Consider the following 15,058-nt stretch of genomic DNA (forward strand, 5'->3'; position numbering starts at 1 on the left):
TCCCCTCCTCGGATCTGCCCTCTTCGCCCCAGCCTGCCTCTGGATGGTGTTCTCTTCGATTGGAGGCGACTCTGTGCAGCTGGAAATGTTTCTCATCAATGCCTTGGGAATCGATGAAATTTCAGAGTAAGAACAGGAGCTTTGAGGATGGATTTGGACTGTAGTTAATGTCAACAGTCTGCTACACTGACTCAGCACTACAGTTTGCATTTGATCACCATCACTGCACCCTGCAACATCGTTTATCTGTAATAAATGGACATTCGGTGCAACCCAGATAAAGATGGGTTCCCTCTTGAGTCTGGTTCCTCTCAAGGTTTCTTTCTTATGCCGCCTCAGGGAGTTTTTTTGTGTTTCTTGGGAATATAGCGAAAAAAATTGATGTTGAAAAATTTAAAAAAGGATGTTATGTTCTTCTCTTCAATCACAGCATAACTAAACAAGCTGGTGTTTGCTCTTTTTTTCTCTGCAAGTTTTACGCTGCTTGTTGATGCAACATGAGCAACATTTCATAAAGAAAAGGTTGACTGGTTTCATGTGTCTTGTGCTCATGTAGTAGCTGAAATATGGCAAACCTAGCTGCCGAGCGCAAAGCGACTAAGACTGCACACTAGGGAGATATTTTAGGCAAAAATATGAAACAAAAATCAATCACACAAACAAAATAAGCGAATGTGAGATTGATAAACGGATCGTGTACGGCAGCAGAGTGGTGTGGTGGCTGTGGGTGTGAAGAAGGAGCTCAGATTCAGCGGATAAAGCTCTTTGCTACATCCCTGCTGTAAGGTATGTAGGTAATGACTGAATGATTACGTTTAGAAGTACTGGTAGTGAAAATGAAGTTGTCCACAGGGTTGCTTGGTTTACCTTTCCGAGATTTGGGAGAAGGATGCTACTAGAGCTATATCAAGCAATGAGGCATACTCTGGACCAGCTAGACAGATTACAGTATTTTTCCCAGATGTCCTGGGACTGTGACTGAGGATTCCTAAGTATGAGCTGGAATCTGTGGCTGGGCTCTGGCAGGTACTACTGTGACATCCACCGGGAAAAAAATATAAATAAATGAATGAACACCTTGATCTAGAACACTAAATAAAATGCTAAAATCCTGTCATTTACACAAAAAGCCCAGATGGTCCCTTTAGACTGCCATAAGACACAAATATTTTGTGCCTTTATATTTCTTGTATGTCATTTAGTTTCTTGTAGGTGCGCTTTACAGCTTTGCTGATGACATGAATTCAGGCTGTTTATATTAACACCTGTATGTATTTATAATCCAACATAACCTCTGCCATCCTTCCTTTTGAATCTCATTTCGGCTGCTGGTTTAAAGCGGACTCATTCTGTAAAATAAGGTGCGTTTGATTGTACACACACAATGTGTGATATTCCAGACAGACCAGGATTTGATTAAGAGTGGCAGGCTGGGCAGTCTAGACAAACACACAGAATCCTGGTGGAGACATAACACACATACTGCAGGTCACATCTTTCCAATACAACGAAAATCTTATTTGGATTTGGATGCAAAATTATGCTATAAATTTGCCTTTAAATGGTTGAAATGGCCTTCCACAAATGTAATGCGTGTTCTTCTGACTTATCAATTTGTTCAAGCCATTTCTAATGTGAGTTTTCGGCTTTACACTGCTGATGCAAAATGAGCAAACATTTAGGTAGAAAGGCTACAAAGTCCTAGATGTTAGCATCAGCTAAAAAGGCATTTAATAGTACAAATAGTACATAGAACATAGAGTACATACACCTACCAGGCATAACATTATGGCCACTTGCCTAATATTTTGTTGGACCCCCTTTTGCTGCCAAAACAGTGCTGACCTACTGAGCAATAACTTCTTCAGCAATTTGAGCTACAGTAGTTTGTTTGTAGGATCAGACCACATGGAACTGCCTTCGCTCCCCATGTGCATCAGTGAGCTTTTGGCCTCCTATGACCCTATCGCCGGGTCACCACTTTTCCTTCCTTGGAGCACAATTTATAGATACTGACCACTTCAGACCAGGAACATCCCACAAGAGCTGCAGTTTTGGAGATGCTCTGACCCAGTGGTTTAGGGACCAAAATTGTTCAAACTCTCTCAAATCCTTACGCTTGCCCATTTTTCCTGCTTCTAACACGTTAACTTTGAGGACAAAAATGTTCACTTGCTGCCTGTCATAAAGTTATAATGTTATAATGTTAGGCCTGGTCAGAGTATTCTTCCCATAGTACAACCAAAGGCTTACCATATATGCTAATATGCCTCTGCTTTTATCTGCTCTTCCATAGTCTCTTGTGTTGTGACATTTATTTTATCAGGATATGCCAAAGTATATGTTAAATGCTAAGTGCTAATATGACATATTGCAGCTCTGTTCACAAATGGCTAGAAGGTACTGATTAATATTTGATATTAGCCGTACTGCCAGCTGTATTTCAAATAAAAGGTTTTGTCAAATGCGCTTATTCTACTACATTATCTTTTTTTTATGAACAACTTGAGGGACTTGTATGATGAATGCTAACAACCAGGTTAATAGAAAATGTAAAATATGTGCTGCTGTTTAACATTTATTTATATTTAATGCATTTGGTGGAAGTCTTTATCTAAAGCGACTTTCAATTATCTCATTTATACAAAACTGAGCGGTTGAGAGTTAAGGGTTTTGCTCAAGGGCCCGGAAGCAGCAGCTCGATGGTGCAGGGAGTTTGAACTCACGACATTCCTGATCACAAAAATCAAACCACTGAGCAGACAAATGCATATAATTTTTTTATATTGTTAAGTTAGGAAGGAAGGAGTCTGGAAGGAATCTACAGTGTCTCCAGTGCTTAGTATGTTTAGTAAGTTGTCCAGCCATCGGAAGAGTGCTTTCTGGGTTCTCTGTAACCTGTCAAGTTGCGGTTTTATTTTTAGTCTTGGAATACTCATGAGGGGAGTTGGGAGCCTAGTGGTTAAGGCATTGGACTTTGGATGCGGGGGTTGTGGGTTCAAGTCCTGGGCATCCCAGGCAGCCACCTTTGGGCCCTTGAGCAAGACCCTTAACCCCCATGGGTGCTCAGTTGTGGGAATGGAGATAAAGTACTTCGTTATGGACGGTCCCATGCCTGGCTGCAAAAGTTGGGCCAACCCTTATTGGGCGTAACAAATCTGCTAGGAAAATGGCAAGTAAGCCATCAGGTCCACCTCATGGTGCTGGAGGACTGGAAAATCCTCATAAATAAAAAAAGAAAAAGAGGCTGCTAAAGGAATGATTGTTTTCAGCTGCTATAATGAAAGCGATAAGAAGTTGTTTTGCAGAGTTTCTAAATGTAATCGTTGACATCTTTCTGTCACTGGGGAGAAATTAGCTTTGTGATAACAGTAACTCCAGTTCTTGTCAGGCTACATAATGGCACCCTGTCAGTGATTACTTTGCTATTACAGCATACCCTCTCATGGTTTATTACCTACTTCTTTAATTGTAAAACACAGCACGATTTTGAAAGCGTCGGTGACAGAGACCATCCGCAGAGGATAATTAATTCTAACATCTTGAGCAGGATGGCTAACGTGTGCACAACCATATTCTGGAAATTGGATTTACCATGTCAGTGTTCTCAAAGTCCAGAGCAAAAAGAGAATCTTTGATTCCGAACAGATTCTATACCAGTACAGCAAGTCGGACAAGGAACACGTTTATTTTTAGAGTTGATACACTGTTCATTGGTGCTTGATTTCCTTTTTCACCTGAATGCAGGGGAAAGGGCCTACCTCCTCATCAATAACTAAAAGCCCTGACACGAGATGTTCCGCAGCGCTGCAGCATTTCTATGGATCGCATTATATACTGCTGCATATCAGCTGTAATCATGTACAGCAGCCCATCTTCTATTCTGATCTGAGCTTTAAATGGAAGGTGTGCTTTACTGCCGGGAGACGCCGTGAGCAGTTTAGGCGCGGAGCTGGAAGGTCACGAGTAGGAGTGTGACATCTCTGTGAAATTAGAAAAAGGACTATCATTCTCATACAGCAGAAAGCTTCGCGCAAATGGTTGTTGTCGGCTCGACAGGCACCATAATTTCATTTTCACGCATGATTTCCAGACCCACAACCCACGAAATCTGCAAAGCATGGAAGGAATTTTTTTCTTGTTTTTTTGACGAGTGTGGTTGGAGTGTGTTCATTCCCAGCCATTTTAATTTGTTTACTGCTAAATCCCTTCGTTCTTCTTGAATCTTTGTACCAACAACTACACTGCAAGAACCAGGAACATGAAAAACTTTTCACTTGAAAGAAAGCATACTGAGACTGATTTTTTTTGTATTGATCCAGCATTGTTGGCTGTTTACGTGCTACAGGAAGCTGAAACTGTCAGTAATTTGTACAATGACGCAAAATAAAATCAGTCAAAAAAAAACCAACGTTGGCAAAGTTTAACCCAAAAAAACTCTAATCAATGTATACCCGTTTTCTACAATGTTGTTTTAAAGTGACGTAAAAAAACCCCAAAAAAAACAATCTAAGATTACGTCAAAAAAGTTTTTACGTAAAAATTACGAGACTGAGTTGAAATTACTGGCATGCTGGTGTATCTTCCTCTTAAGAAACACCTCTCCTCCTCAAATAGCACACAGATCTGAATAATTTTGCACGCCCAATTTTTCAGTTTTTTATTTGTTAAAAAAGTTTGAAATATCCAATAAATTTCGTTCCACTTCATAATTGTGTCCCACTTGTTGTTGATTCTTCACAAAAAATTACAGTTTCATATCTTTATGTTTGAAGCCTGAAATGTGGCAAAAGTTCGCAAAGTTCAAGGGGGCCGAATACTTTCGCAAGGCACTGTACATACCAGCAATTAGTGCCTACTTATATTTTGCAAAAATGGAAGAATAATGAGTAACCATTTTTTCAACTTATCCAGCCATGTCGTAACTTGTCAGGTAAGACTGCATGAAGTAAATCCAAGAAATATATTTATAGACAGAACAAAATTCTTCGTGAACGATCGCCATACAATTCCTAGAAATTCAATAAAGGGTGATGTTTAAATAAATTTCCACTTGAGGAACAATAAAGTACATCGATCCCTCCTTTCTATTAAAAACTGTTAAGAAAGGGTACAAACACAAACCTGGATTTATCATACTAAGTGAGCCATGTTGATTATAAGAAATTTGCAAGTGTGAGGCCATGTTGAAAATAACACTTCAGATAACACTTCCATTCCTATTAAAGCAATGTTCAAAGCCTCAGAGGGTGTTAATCTTTTCAACATACCTGTCAGCCACTGTGGAGAATTAGTTAGCACATGTAGGCGTGCAAGTTCAACGAAGTGATTAAGACTTTATCGTGAAATGTGTAGGAGGCCTTGCAGACCTTTATAGCTGCGTAATGATAGAAAGAAAAGAAAAAAACCTATCCATAAGTTATTATCAATAAGAAGAAGTTAAGGCAGCGGTGGAAAAAGTACACAAATATAAGTGGAAGATTTGAAAGAGGGACTGGAAGTGGATGGAATGATCAAATATATACAAAATATCCTGTATGAACGTTCGCCGTGCCGAAGATGACATAGAAATAAAAGAGAGGCGTGGGTGTAACGTACACTACTTTTTACGAATACGTCTGGAGAGCTGGAGAACACTACAACAGATCAGCCTGTGGCGCACTCCTCATCTATCCAGAGTCTCTGTGTTTCAGGTGAGGGATGAGTAGAGATTTTACAATCAGTCCTAAAGGTGTGTAACAAATGACTAAAGGTAAATATTGTGGCAGGATAGAATTCAGATGGACAATTTTCTTATCAAAGTTTAATATGAAATGATAGCAGCCACTTAAACCAACCGTGGTGAGAAGAAAAGCATCTCGAAATACCCGTATTTAAAGCGTTAGTGGGGATGGGTTGCAATAGAAAAAAAAACACATCGAGTTCCACTTCTATCAGTTGAGAACAGGAGGTGAGACTGAAGCCTGGTGAAAGAGCATAAGAATAGAAGTTGGAAGGGTTTTTTTAAGAGCCTGCACTTATGAGAGAAGCTCAAGTTTAATATTTTCAGGGGAGAGCCGGTGCAAGCGGCAGTCTCGCACACTCGTGTGTGAATTTCTAGAGCTTAAATGCGACCGAAATGCTCGACGTCACACAGGCTGCTGCATCATGGATCTCAGTCGGAATGGGAAATGAAGAGTGCAGTGACAAGACGCTGCAATATGGATTTAGTCCTTTGCCAGTCTTTCTTTTTCTGCACACTTCCTTTTATCCCTTCGGATGGATCGCTCTGAAATGGGCGTCATTTAGTATAAATGAGAAGCCGATGGTACATGAGGGACAGATTTAGAGGGTTTAGTGTATGTTGGATTTTAAAGCTGATCTATTCCTGTGCACTTCAGCTTGCACTTCTGAAAGTCTTGGCCTTTCTGCCCCCAATGGCCTAAATAATGAATGACCCAAATTTTTTATTTGATGCTATTGTCTTAATCTAAACGGACAGCGCTGCATTTAGCACGATTTCAATAAGATATTCGTTCCTCCTTACGTAAATTTTCCAAGCGAAGATGAATTCTTTAAGAAGACTTACAGGAGTACAAGATTTTCTAAAATGTTATCTGAATTATGAGTTATCTGAATCTGAACTTCTAGGAAATCCTTTGACTGCATAATGCTGCTTCATTCAAGCCTTAACCGGTCCTTTTGCAACAATCCTTAACAGTTAATTGTCATAAGACTGTATTCGAAAATCTTGCAAACACATAAAAGCTATACTCATGCACTATATGACCAAAAGTCGAACCGGTTAGCACAAGGGTTAAAGCCTGCGATTGTCTAAAAAGTATCTGTATTAGGGGCGTAACGGTGTGCACAAAATTCATGGTTCGCTACGTACCTCGGTTTTTAGGTCACGGTTCGATACAAATAGGAAAAAGAAACGCAAAATGTAAAATTGCTTGTGGTTTTTTATTAACACAATTTATTATAATTGAAGTTTTTACTATGTTCCACCCATAAAAAGGATCGCATGCAGAACGCGTGTGTACCGAACCGAAAGCTGAAATAAGTTTGTTACGAATATGTGTACAGTAAAACCCCTAATGTATGTTGTAGCCTCAAGAACTAAGAGTCTTAAACCTGTTTCACAACAACAATGCCATTATGCACGAAATGACATTCATAAAGATCTGTTGTTTTTAAAAAGATTAAAATGAGACCCTGAGTGTCATACAGAGCCCTGATCTGAATCCCACTGAGCAGCTTTGGGATGAGAATCCCAACTGCGCCCTCAGCCTCCTGACCTGACTAATGCTTCAAAATCTAGTGGCAAGAGTGAAGGCTATTAGAACAGCAGTGTGGCAACTACATTTGGAATGGGATGTTTGACAAGCACCTTTGTAATGATTTTTCGAACTCTAAGTGTTGCATTTGCGTTCACAAGTTGCTATCGATTAACAGGGAAAAAGAGTGAAGTAAGTGGTAAAGAACACATCCTCGATGTAGCCTGTTGGTCTGAAAACAAATCAGGGTAGATGAAGTCAACTCTACGGTCTTCTATCAACTTCCGTGAAACTCCTGTTTGCTCCTGAAGCACTTCTCGCGACTATTGCTGCTGAATAAAATGTGCACTGTGACAGGGTGGATTCCTTTGTAAGAGGCGATGTGTGAATGTGGGCATCGCTAGCCATTCCCGCTCAGTCAAATCAGCGGCGCATGCCGGCTCAAAGAGGCTGATCCGGGCTCGTGTTCGGATGTTTACCGAGGCTGGAGTTGAACATGGTTGGGAAATCTCACAGACACTGCTGCAGACTCTGCCCCCTTCATCCATCATTAAGCTGTAAGGAGATGCCACGGCGTGCCGTTTCACCTGAGATCAGCCAGGCTTTAAAAAATAAGTGCATTTTAAGAGCATAATGAGGCATTGAGCATTCAGTCTACATTAATTCTTCATGTCCTAATGAAGCCATATACATGTTCATAATGTTATAAAGTGATTTTTAGTTATTCAAGTTTGTAGCATGTGATATTATATAAGTAAAATATATATATATATATATATATATATATATATATATATATATATATATATATATATATATATATATAAAATTAATATATAATATACATAAAATACATAATATATGTTCGCATATTTCTTAGAATTTTAAATCATTGTGACTGCCTCTCTTTTTTGCAAATACCTTTCCAGACTTTTGTGCAGTTAAAAAGACCAGACCAGAAACACCGACTGCGTGCTGCCCGTTTTAAAAAGCAGAGGCAGACAGATATGTTTATACAATATCTACAAGGCCAAAATGATGAGGAATGCAGTGCTTCAATAGCCAAGCCAGCTCTTTAAACTAACCACACGAGTGAAATTATCATAGAAAAGGAATACAGCGAGGCTGTGAGGCCTTTATCCCCGGAATAAAGCCCAGCCGGAGACTTGAGTCAAGGCCAGGCTGCGTCAACAGAGCTGCAGCCATGCGGATCTTTTGTCAACATGATCGATTTCTGTATCTCCCCTGAAAGTTGTTTTGATCCTCTGTGAGCCGAAGAGAAGCGGGTGTGTGCTGATAAAAAAGAGAGGGATGAAGAGAGACAGCCATCTGCACAGACACAACACGAATCAAATCAAAGCCGCGAGGATTCACCGCGCCGTCCTCAGAGGAAGACCGAGACAGGACGGATATGGATGGAAAGACAGAATGTGCAACAATGACGAGGACCACCGTTTTCAGTAGTGTAGTACACTGATATATGTATGATATGTATGTAGAAAAGAATATGCATGAATTGGCTCATATGCAATATGCAGAAACAGGTCAAGATTCACATCAAACATCAGAATAAGGAGGAAAAATGAGTCCCTGTGACTGGGGCATGGGTGTCAGTGCCAGATGAGCCGGTCTGAGTATTTCAAAAACTGCAGGTTGCAGGGGATTTTTTTACTCGATTTGTACAAACTAGACTTTCTAGAGTTTGGACAGAAATGTGTGAAGGAAGGTGAGTGGCAGCTTTGTGGGAGTAAATGCCATGTTGATGAGAAAGGACAGAGGAGAACGGCCAGACTGGTTCGAGCTGACATGAAGGCTAATAAATAACCACTCTGGAAAGAAACTGGAAAAAGGTCAACTTATTATAAAGTATATAAATATATAGGGTTTGTCATAAAGACTGCTTTTGTCAGACTTGATGTTCGGGTAACATTACCCCTGAGTCGAGTGACAAATTTTTGTTGACATGTTTGTGGAACCCTGAGGCAGACGAACAGTGCTACAACAGCAGAACAGCACTTCGGGTTCCGTGTCCCAAAAAACGACATACTTTTCATTCTTTAATATGAAACTTTGTAACATGTAGTTCCTGTAATCATTTACGCTAAATCAGCTATAAAAGCGTTATTTCCTCACCAGCCCCTGAATACAATAATGCGTCACAGATCAAAACTTAATACTGCATGAGCACATGCACATCGCAGTCCGAACACGTGACAGTTCCCCCGGTTTGTGTATGGGGTATTGAGCACTGTCGAAATGAGATAATTAGAAAATGAACTAATGTTAATTAAAGTTAAGAAGGGAATCATAAACCTAATTAAAACATTAACCGAGCAATTAAAAAACAGAATCAGCCGCCGAACATGGTATAGTTTGTGGAATTAAAACCCCTTCCTCCAAACCTTGGCAGCGACTTTAATTCCCATCCCTGTGCACAACAGTGCAAATGAAGCCATTAGCCAGTCATGAACGGCAGAAGAACAGACCAGCAGAGCTTTACCCTTATTCTTCTGGAAAAAAAAAAAAAAAAAAAAAAGCAGACAGCCCACGAGACACTGGTGCTGTTTAATGACTGCTTTTACTGTGCTGAGGACAAAAGACAAATCTACAAATATTTGTGGCGTTATGTTATGCAGCCACAATTGAATTCTTCGAATGAAATGTTCTCGCTTTTTTCCTTTTCAGTGACTTGCTAGAACTACTTTGCAGTTCCTTAAGTACACATAGCTATATAGAGTTTGTGTCATTTATTCTTTTCACATTTAACACTCAATAACCTTTATAGGATCAACTGTACCCTGTCTTTCCATTCGACTGTCCAATAAGCTATATGCACTTTTCGTTCATATAACAGAGAACAGGGCTGGTTTGAGCTGACAGGAGGGCTAGGGTGACCTCAAACAATCACTCTCTGCAACCACGGTGAGCAGAAACGCATCTCAGCTTGAGATTCTCAAACCGTATACTTCTACAGATAGCATAAATGCTCGGAATGTTCAAGCTTAACACCACCCCCCCCCATTAAACCTTATCCTAGAATTTTGTTGACAATAATAAAGATGGCATTATTTGTCAAAGTGTTTTTGTTTTGTCTGAATCTGGCATGTCACTCAAGCAGAGAGCCAATGATGTGTGCAGCCACAGTTGTAGACGCACTACAGGTGGTCCATACGCACACACACAAACATACACCATACACACGGAGAGGTGGGCTTTTACAAATGGACAGAAGCCTGGAAGCATGTAAAAAGAAGATTTGTGATTTGTGTTTTTTTCAACACCCAGACCTCCTTTTCTTGTGCTTATGTGGTGTTTTAAGGATCTATTATTGAACATTTATGGGAGAAACCTCCAGTGTCAGTACTTTCTATTAATCGGTACATTTCTAATTTCTCCCAACAAGAAAAGCTCAATGTTTTTGTACCTTAGGTAATGTTGGCTTCAAACAGGATACCTGGTCATAATTATTCCGCTATAACGGCATGCCCCCTAAGTGTTTTATTCCTTACCTAATTAAGCTATTATATTTGCTGGATGACTAGCGAACCACCCACAAGTAGACATAATTAAGTTCTTTGACAAAACAGAAACTCTGTAACCTTGAAACCATCTGAATAGTTAATACCCATAAGGCAGTACTTGCCTACATGCTAATAAATGTTAATACAGTAAATAAAGTACTTCTATGCAAAGTCATTACACAATGTGTGTGTGTGTGTGTGTGTGTGTGTGTGTGTGTGTTTGTGTCTTAATCGAAATGGAAATTGCCTATACACCACTTCATGTAGGGTCACCAGAAAATCTCTGTATAAAATAAACTTTACTGCTCTAAGCAAAAAAACTTGTCGTATAGACAGTATGGTGGTCAACATCCTCATTAGACCCGATGCTAACACGTTCCACCCACACACAAACACAAACACACACACACACACGCACAAGCACACGCTGCAGCAGAACGATGCATTAACTAGATCCAAGTCCATGCACCATGCCCTAAATCACTTATATTTCATCATATTCTGAGATAATGAACTTTTAGCTCCTCCAGCCTGGTCCACATCAGTGTAATTACCAGGAGGCACGCTCACACACTTAATAAAGTCATCGGTATATTCAGCACACCTCAATGAATCTTAATCACGTATAAATCCTTTATAAAAAATGTACATAAAGAAGCGCTGACCCTGTGACCGCTGCTCTCGCTGCATCTAATTATGTTTGGTGGTGGTGCGAAAGCTTAAGCCGGACATCGAGTTTAGCGTTAGCACTGCAGGTCATTGTTGGGTGGGGGGGACTGAGCGATCTGATTATATCAGCCGCACAAGATCTCGCTCGGGGTCTAGAATTGTAATCACACAGCACATTGCTCCAATTATAACCGAATATCAGCTTTATGTGGGTGTTTAGCCTTCAGATAGCATGAGATGAAACTTTCTGCTGTTTGATACCGAGGCAGTTCATGTTCTGTTATTCCTCATTATAATTATTCTCTTTCAGAGTTTAGAGTTGAGGGGACCATGTTCGCATGTGTGCGTGTCTGTGGAATGCAACATTCATGCGATAATGGTTTAGAAATGCAAAAAAAAAAAAAAAATTTATATATATATATATATATATATATATATATATATATATATATATATATATATATATATATATATAGACAGTTATTTTGTTGGCTCTTTCAATCATTCTGCAGCATTGTTACAGTCTTAATGGATGTAGCTTTTATTCCCAGGAGCAAAGAAGGTGCAATAAACGTGGAAGAAGGATCAAATAGGTACCAAACAAGCGGAAACTAACATTCTCATCTGACACTCATCGCTCCTTCCAGCATTTTTTTTCGTTCTCTAGAGGCCGCTCTCCATCCTCAGTGTTTTTGGTTCACTCTTATACACTGCGTTCTCCATCTGCGGCATCACCCTCCTATTCACCCGACGAGCATCCGCTGTATTCACCGAAATGAAAAGGCGGCTGATTTTGGCTCAGCACACTGTGCTCTCCAGCTCATCTCTGAGCTAATGGACTATTTGCTGTAGAGAGGGAGAGTGGTGGTGCAGACTGATTGGGAGCAGGCAGTAAATTATGAATTTGCTACTTTCATTTTGCCAGTGTGTATGTGTGCATGTATATATGTGTGTGTGTGTGTGTGTGTGTGTGTGTGTGTGTGTGTGTGTGTGTGTGTGTGTGTGTGTGTGTGTGTGCATGTGTGTATGCTTTTATTGAAATTCTTTTGCAGAGGTAATTGGAGATAAACAAAGTGCAAACAATGATAAATGTATGTCGCGTCATTTATTAGATTAGACGACCGAGCTGTGCGGTTTCTCTCCCTGCTCTATCCGATTAGGGAGAAGACACAAACGCATGCGTGCCTCATAGCAGGCATAGCAGCATTGTGCTGATGAAAAGAAGTAATTACACTCCAAAGGTTAATTGCTTAATTGGACTGCAGTGAAGTTCACTAGATGAAGGTTCTGCGAGAGAACAAAAAAAAAGCCTAGAGTTTTGTAGGCCAACATATGATTTATGTATTTATGGATGTATGTATGCATTGTCAAATGTATTATTATTGCCCTTGTCAAATTCACTCAAATCCTTTGCCCATTTTTCCTGCTTCAAAAACATCAACTCAAAAGGACAAAATGTTGCTGCCTAATATACCCCACTCACTAACAGCTGCCATGTTAAAGAGATAATCATATTGTTATATTGTATGCCTGTTTGTTTTCTGTCTGCCCCCCCACTCTAATGACTTGATTAAACTTTCTTTCGGCTTCTCCCATTAGGGGTCGCCACAGCGGATCATCCGCATGTTTGATTTGGCACATGTTTTTATGCTGGATGCCCTTCCTAACGCAACCCTTCCCATTTATCCGGGGTTGGGACCGGCACAGAGTGGCTGGGGTTGGTTCCCTGACCTGGGATCGAAACCGGGCCGCAGGGGTGAGAGCGCCGCATCCTAACCACTAGACCACCAGGGGACTTTTCTCAATGCCTAAAATACAATTTCTTGTAAAAAAAAAAAAAGTATTTGTTTTTTTATTTAAGTCACGGCTTAATTAAAAAGGCTTGAATTTCTTATCAGTGTTATGTTGACCTGGTCCTTCATACTGAAAAAAAAAATAAAATGCAACGAGAAATAAAGCCTTAGAACTCTTGCTATGAGTTAACACCCACTGCAGGAGGTCTGTTAAGCCCAGACATCTTAAATGGCAAAGTTGGGAATGAGGCTATCAGAACATTTCTATAACTGACTTCATGGTGCTTTCACGCTCACGGGCCTTGTCATTGTGTGTATGTAGGAGAAGATTGCTGTAATCCCTGTGTGTAATCTGGAAAAATAGGCATTAGGGAGTAGGTGAGGATGAGGCCTGCCTACTGAAGGCTGATCTTAGCCAGAAAAGCTGAAGGACCGATAATACAGAATTCAGCTCCGAAAGCTTTCACGTATACAGATAAGCTTGAAGTGGGTTGCAAATTTTGTTTAAAATTTTGTTTTGAGTTGTGAGTATGATGCTTTTTGGCATTAGTTGATTAGCAACTTAATATTAATCAATCACCATTATATATGTTACTGAGTTCTGTTTTCGTTTCCCTGGTTTACACAGTGGCCATAATAAATGTGTTCATTTGCAAAAGCTTCTAGAAACTTTCTATATGAATTGAGCTAGCTGCTATTGGTGAAGTTAGATTCACTACCTTGGATTGAGTACAGTTGCACTGGACCCAGTGCATGTTTAGTTTTACTCGACTGTAAGTAAAAAAGGTTCCATGATTTTCATGATTTCCGAACTGATAGTGGACGATTGTTAAGAACAACATATATTTCATGTTGTCTATTCATAGCCATGACAAGCATCCACAAGGCCACCCATCACATAGCATCTCATAGCAAGTAAATGAACTTCTGGATGGATACGTGACGCCTCTCCTATGTTTTGTTGAAAGATGTTTAATAGGGATGTAAATACTAATAGAAAGAAATCAAGAGAAGTAACAACTTAAATCTGACACAAATTCCCCAAAAAGAAATTAAAACCAATTATTCCTTGGGTACCAAACTGATTATACTCTGTGGCTCAGGTCAAAATCCATTGCGGATGAGTCCTTCATGTCAAAGCCTCAGTCAGGGGCCGAATTTTATACCCAAGAACTCGCCAGAGAAAAAACAGGAGCTCTCTGTTAATGGGGGCTCTTAAGAATGTGCTGTGCTTTCAAGTACTTCACTACTTCAGAAGAATGGCAGACCAGAGGGTCTATTGTTTAGAAGTAAGAGTGACTAGACAGAGGACCTGACAACCATGTTTCTGTTGTTTCATTATTTGGAGGCTATGGTTTTAGGGATGTTTTGAGAGCTACCCTACCATATAAAGGTTCTCGTGGGAATTCTTACATTCTGGTTTTTAGAGGATTTGAACAGATGCTCTACAAATGTTCCAGAAATAAAAAAATAAAAAAACATGCAACAAAAATATTGTTGAAAGATTTTAAAATTTAGTAACCTTCTCAAAGTAATAAGATGAAACATCTCACATATGCATATATTTTGATATTGCTTTAAGGCAGTTGATAAGACAATGGACAAAGCTACCACTCACCCTGACAAGCATTTGTGGAAAGGGTCCTCTAGAGTTCTCAGGCACATTGATAGGAGGTATGACCCAGTCTCTCTTCTGACGACGCAGCCCGTTGGTAGAGGAGCCTCGCTGGTGTCGACGGGGGAACATGATGACTCTGGGATTGGAGTAGTGATTGTGGTGGGATCTTGAGTGGTATCCAGTTTCATCACCAATCTG

The 15,058-nt window shown here is 40.0% G+C and overlaps 1 protein-coding gene across 8 annotated transcripts in view; it reads right to left on the reverse strand.

Annotated features, from left to right (window-relative positions):
• The window catches only part of cdh4 (cadherin 4, type 1, R-cadherin (retinal)), a 490,519-nt gene that overhangs the window by 47,604 nt on the left and 427,857 nt on the right, over positions 1 to 15,058 (reverse strand). For all 8 annotated transcript variants that reach the window (XM_083534056.1, XM_083534054.1, XM_083534053.1 and 5 more), the window contains one exon: positions 14,861 to 15,055. In XM_083534056.1, the coding sequence (XP_083390182.1) occupies positions 14,861 to 15,055 (195 nt within the window). The remainder of the gene's footprint in view (positions 1 to 14,860; positions 15,056 to 15,058) is intronic.

The sequence above is a fragment of the Silurus aristotelis genome (assembly GCF_946808225.1).
Source record: "Silurus aristotelis genome assembly, chromosome: 28".
NCBI classification, from domain to species: Eukaryota; Metazoa; Chordata; class Actinopteri; order Siluriformes; family Siluridae; genus Silurus; species Silurus aristotelis.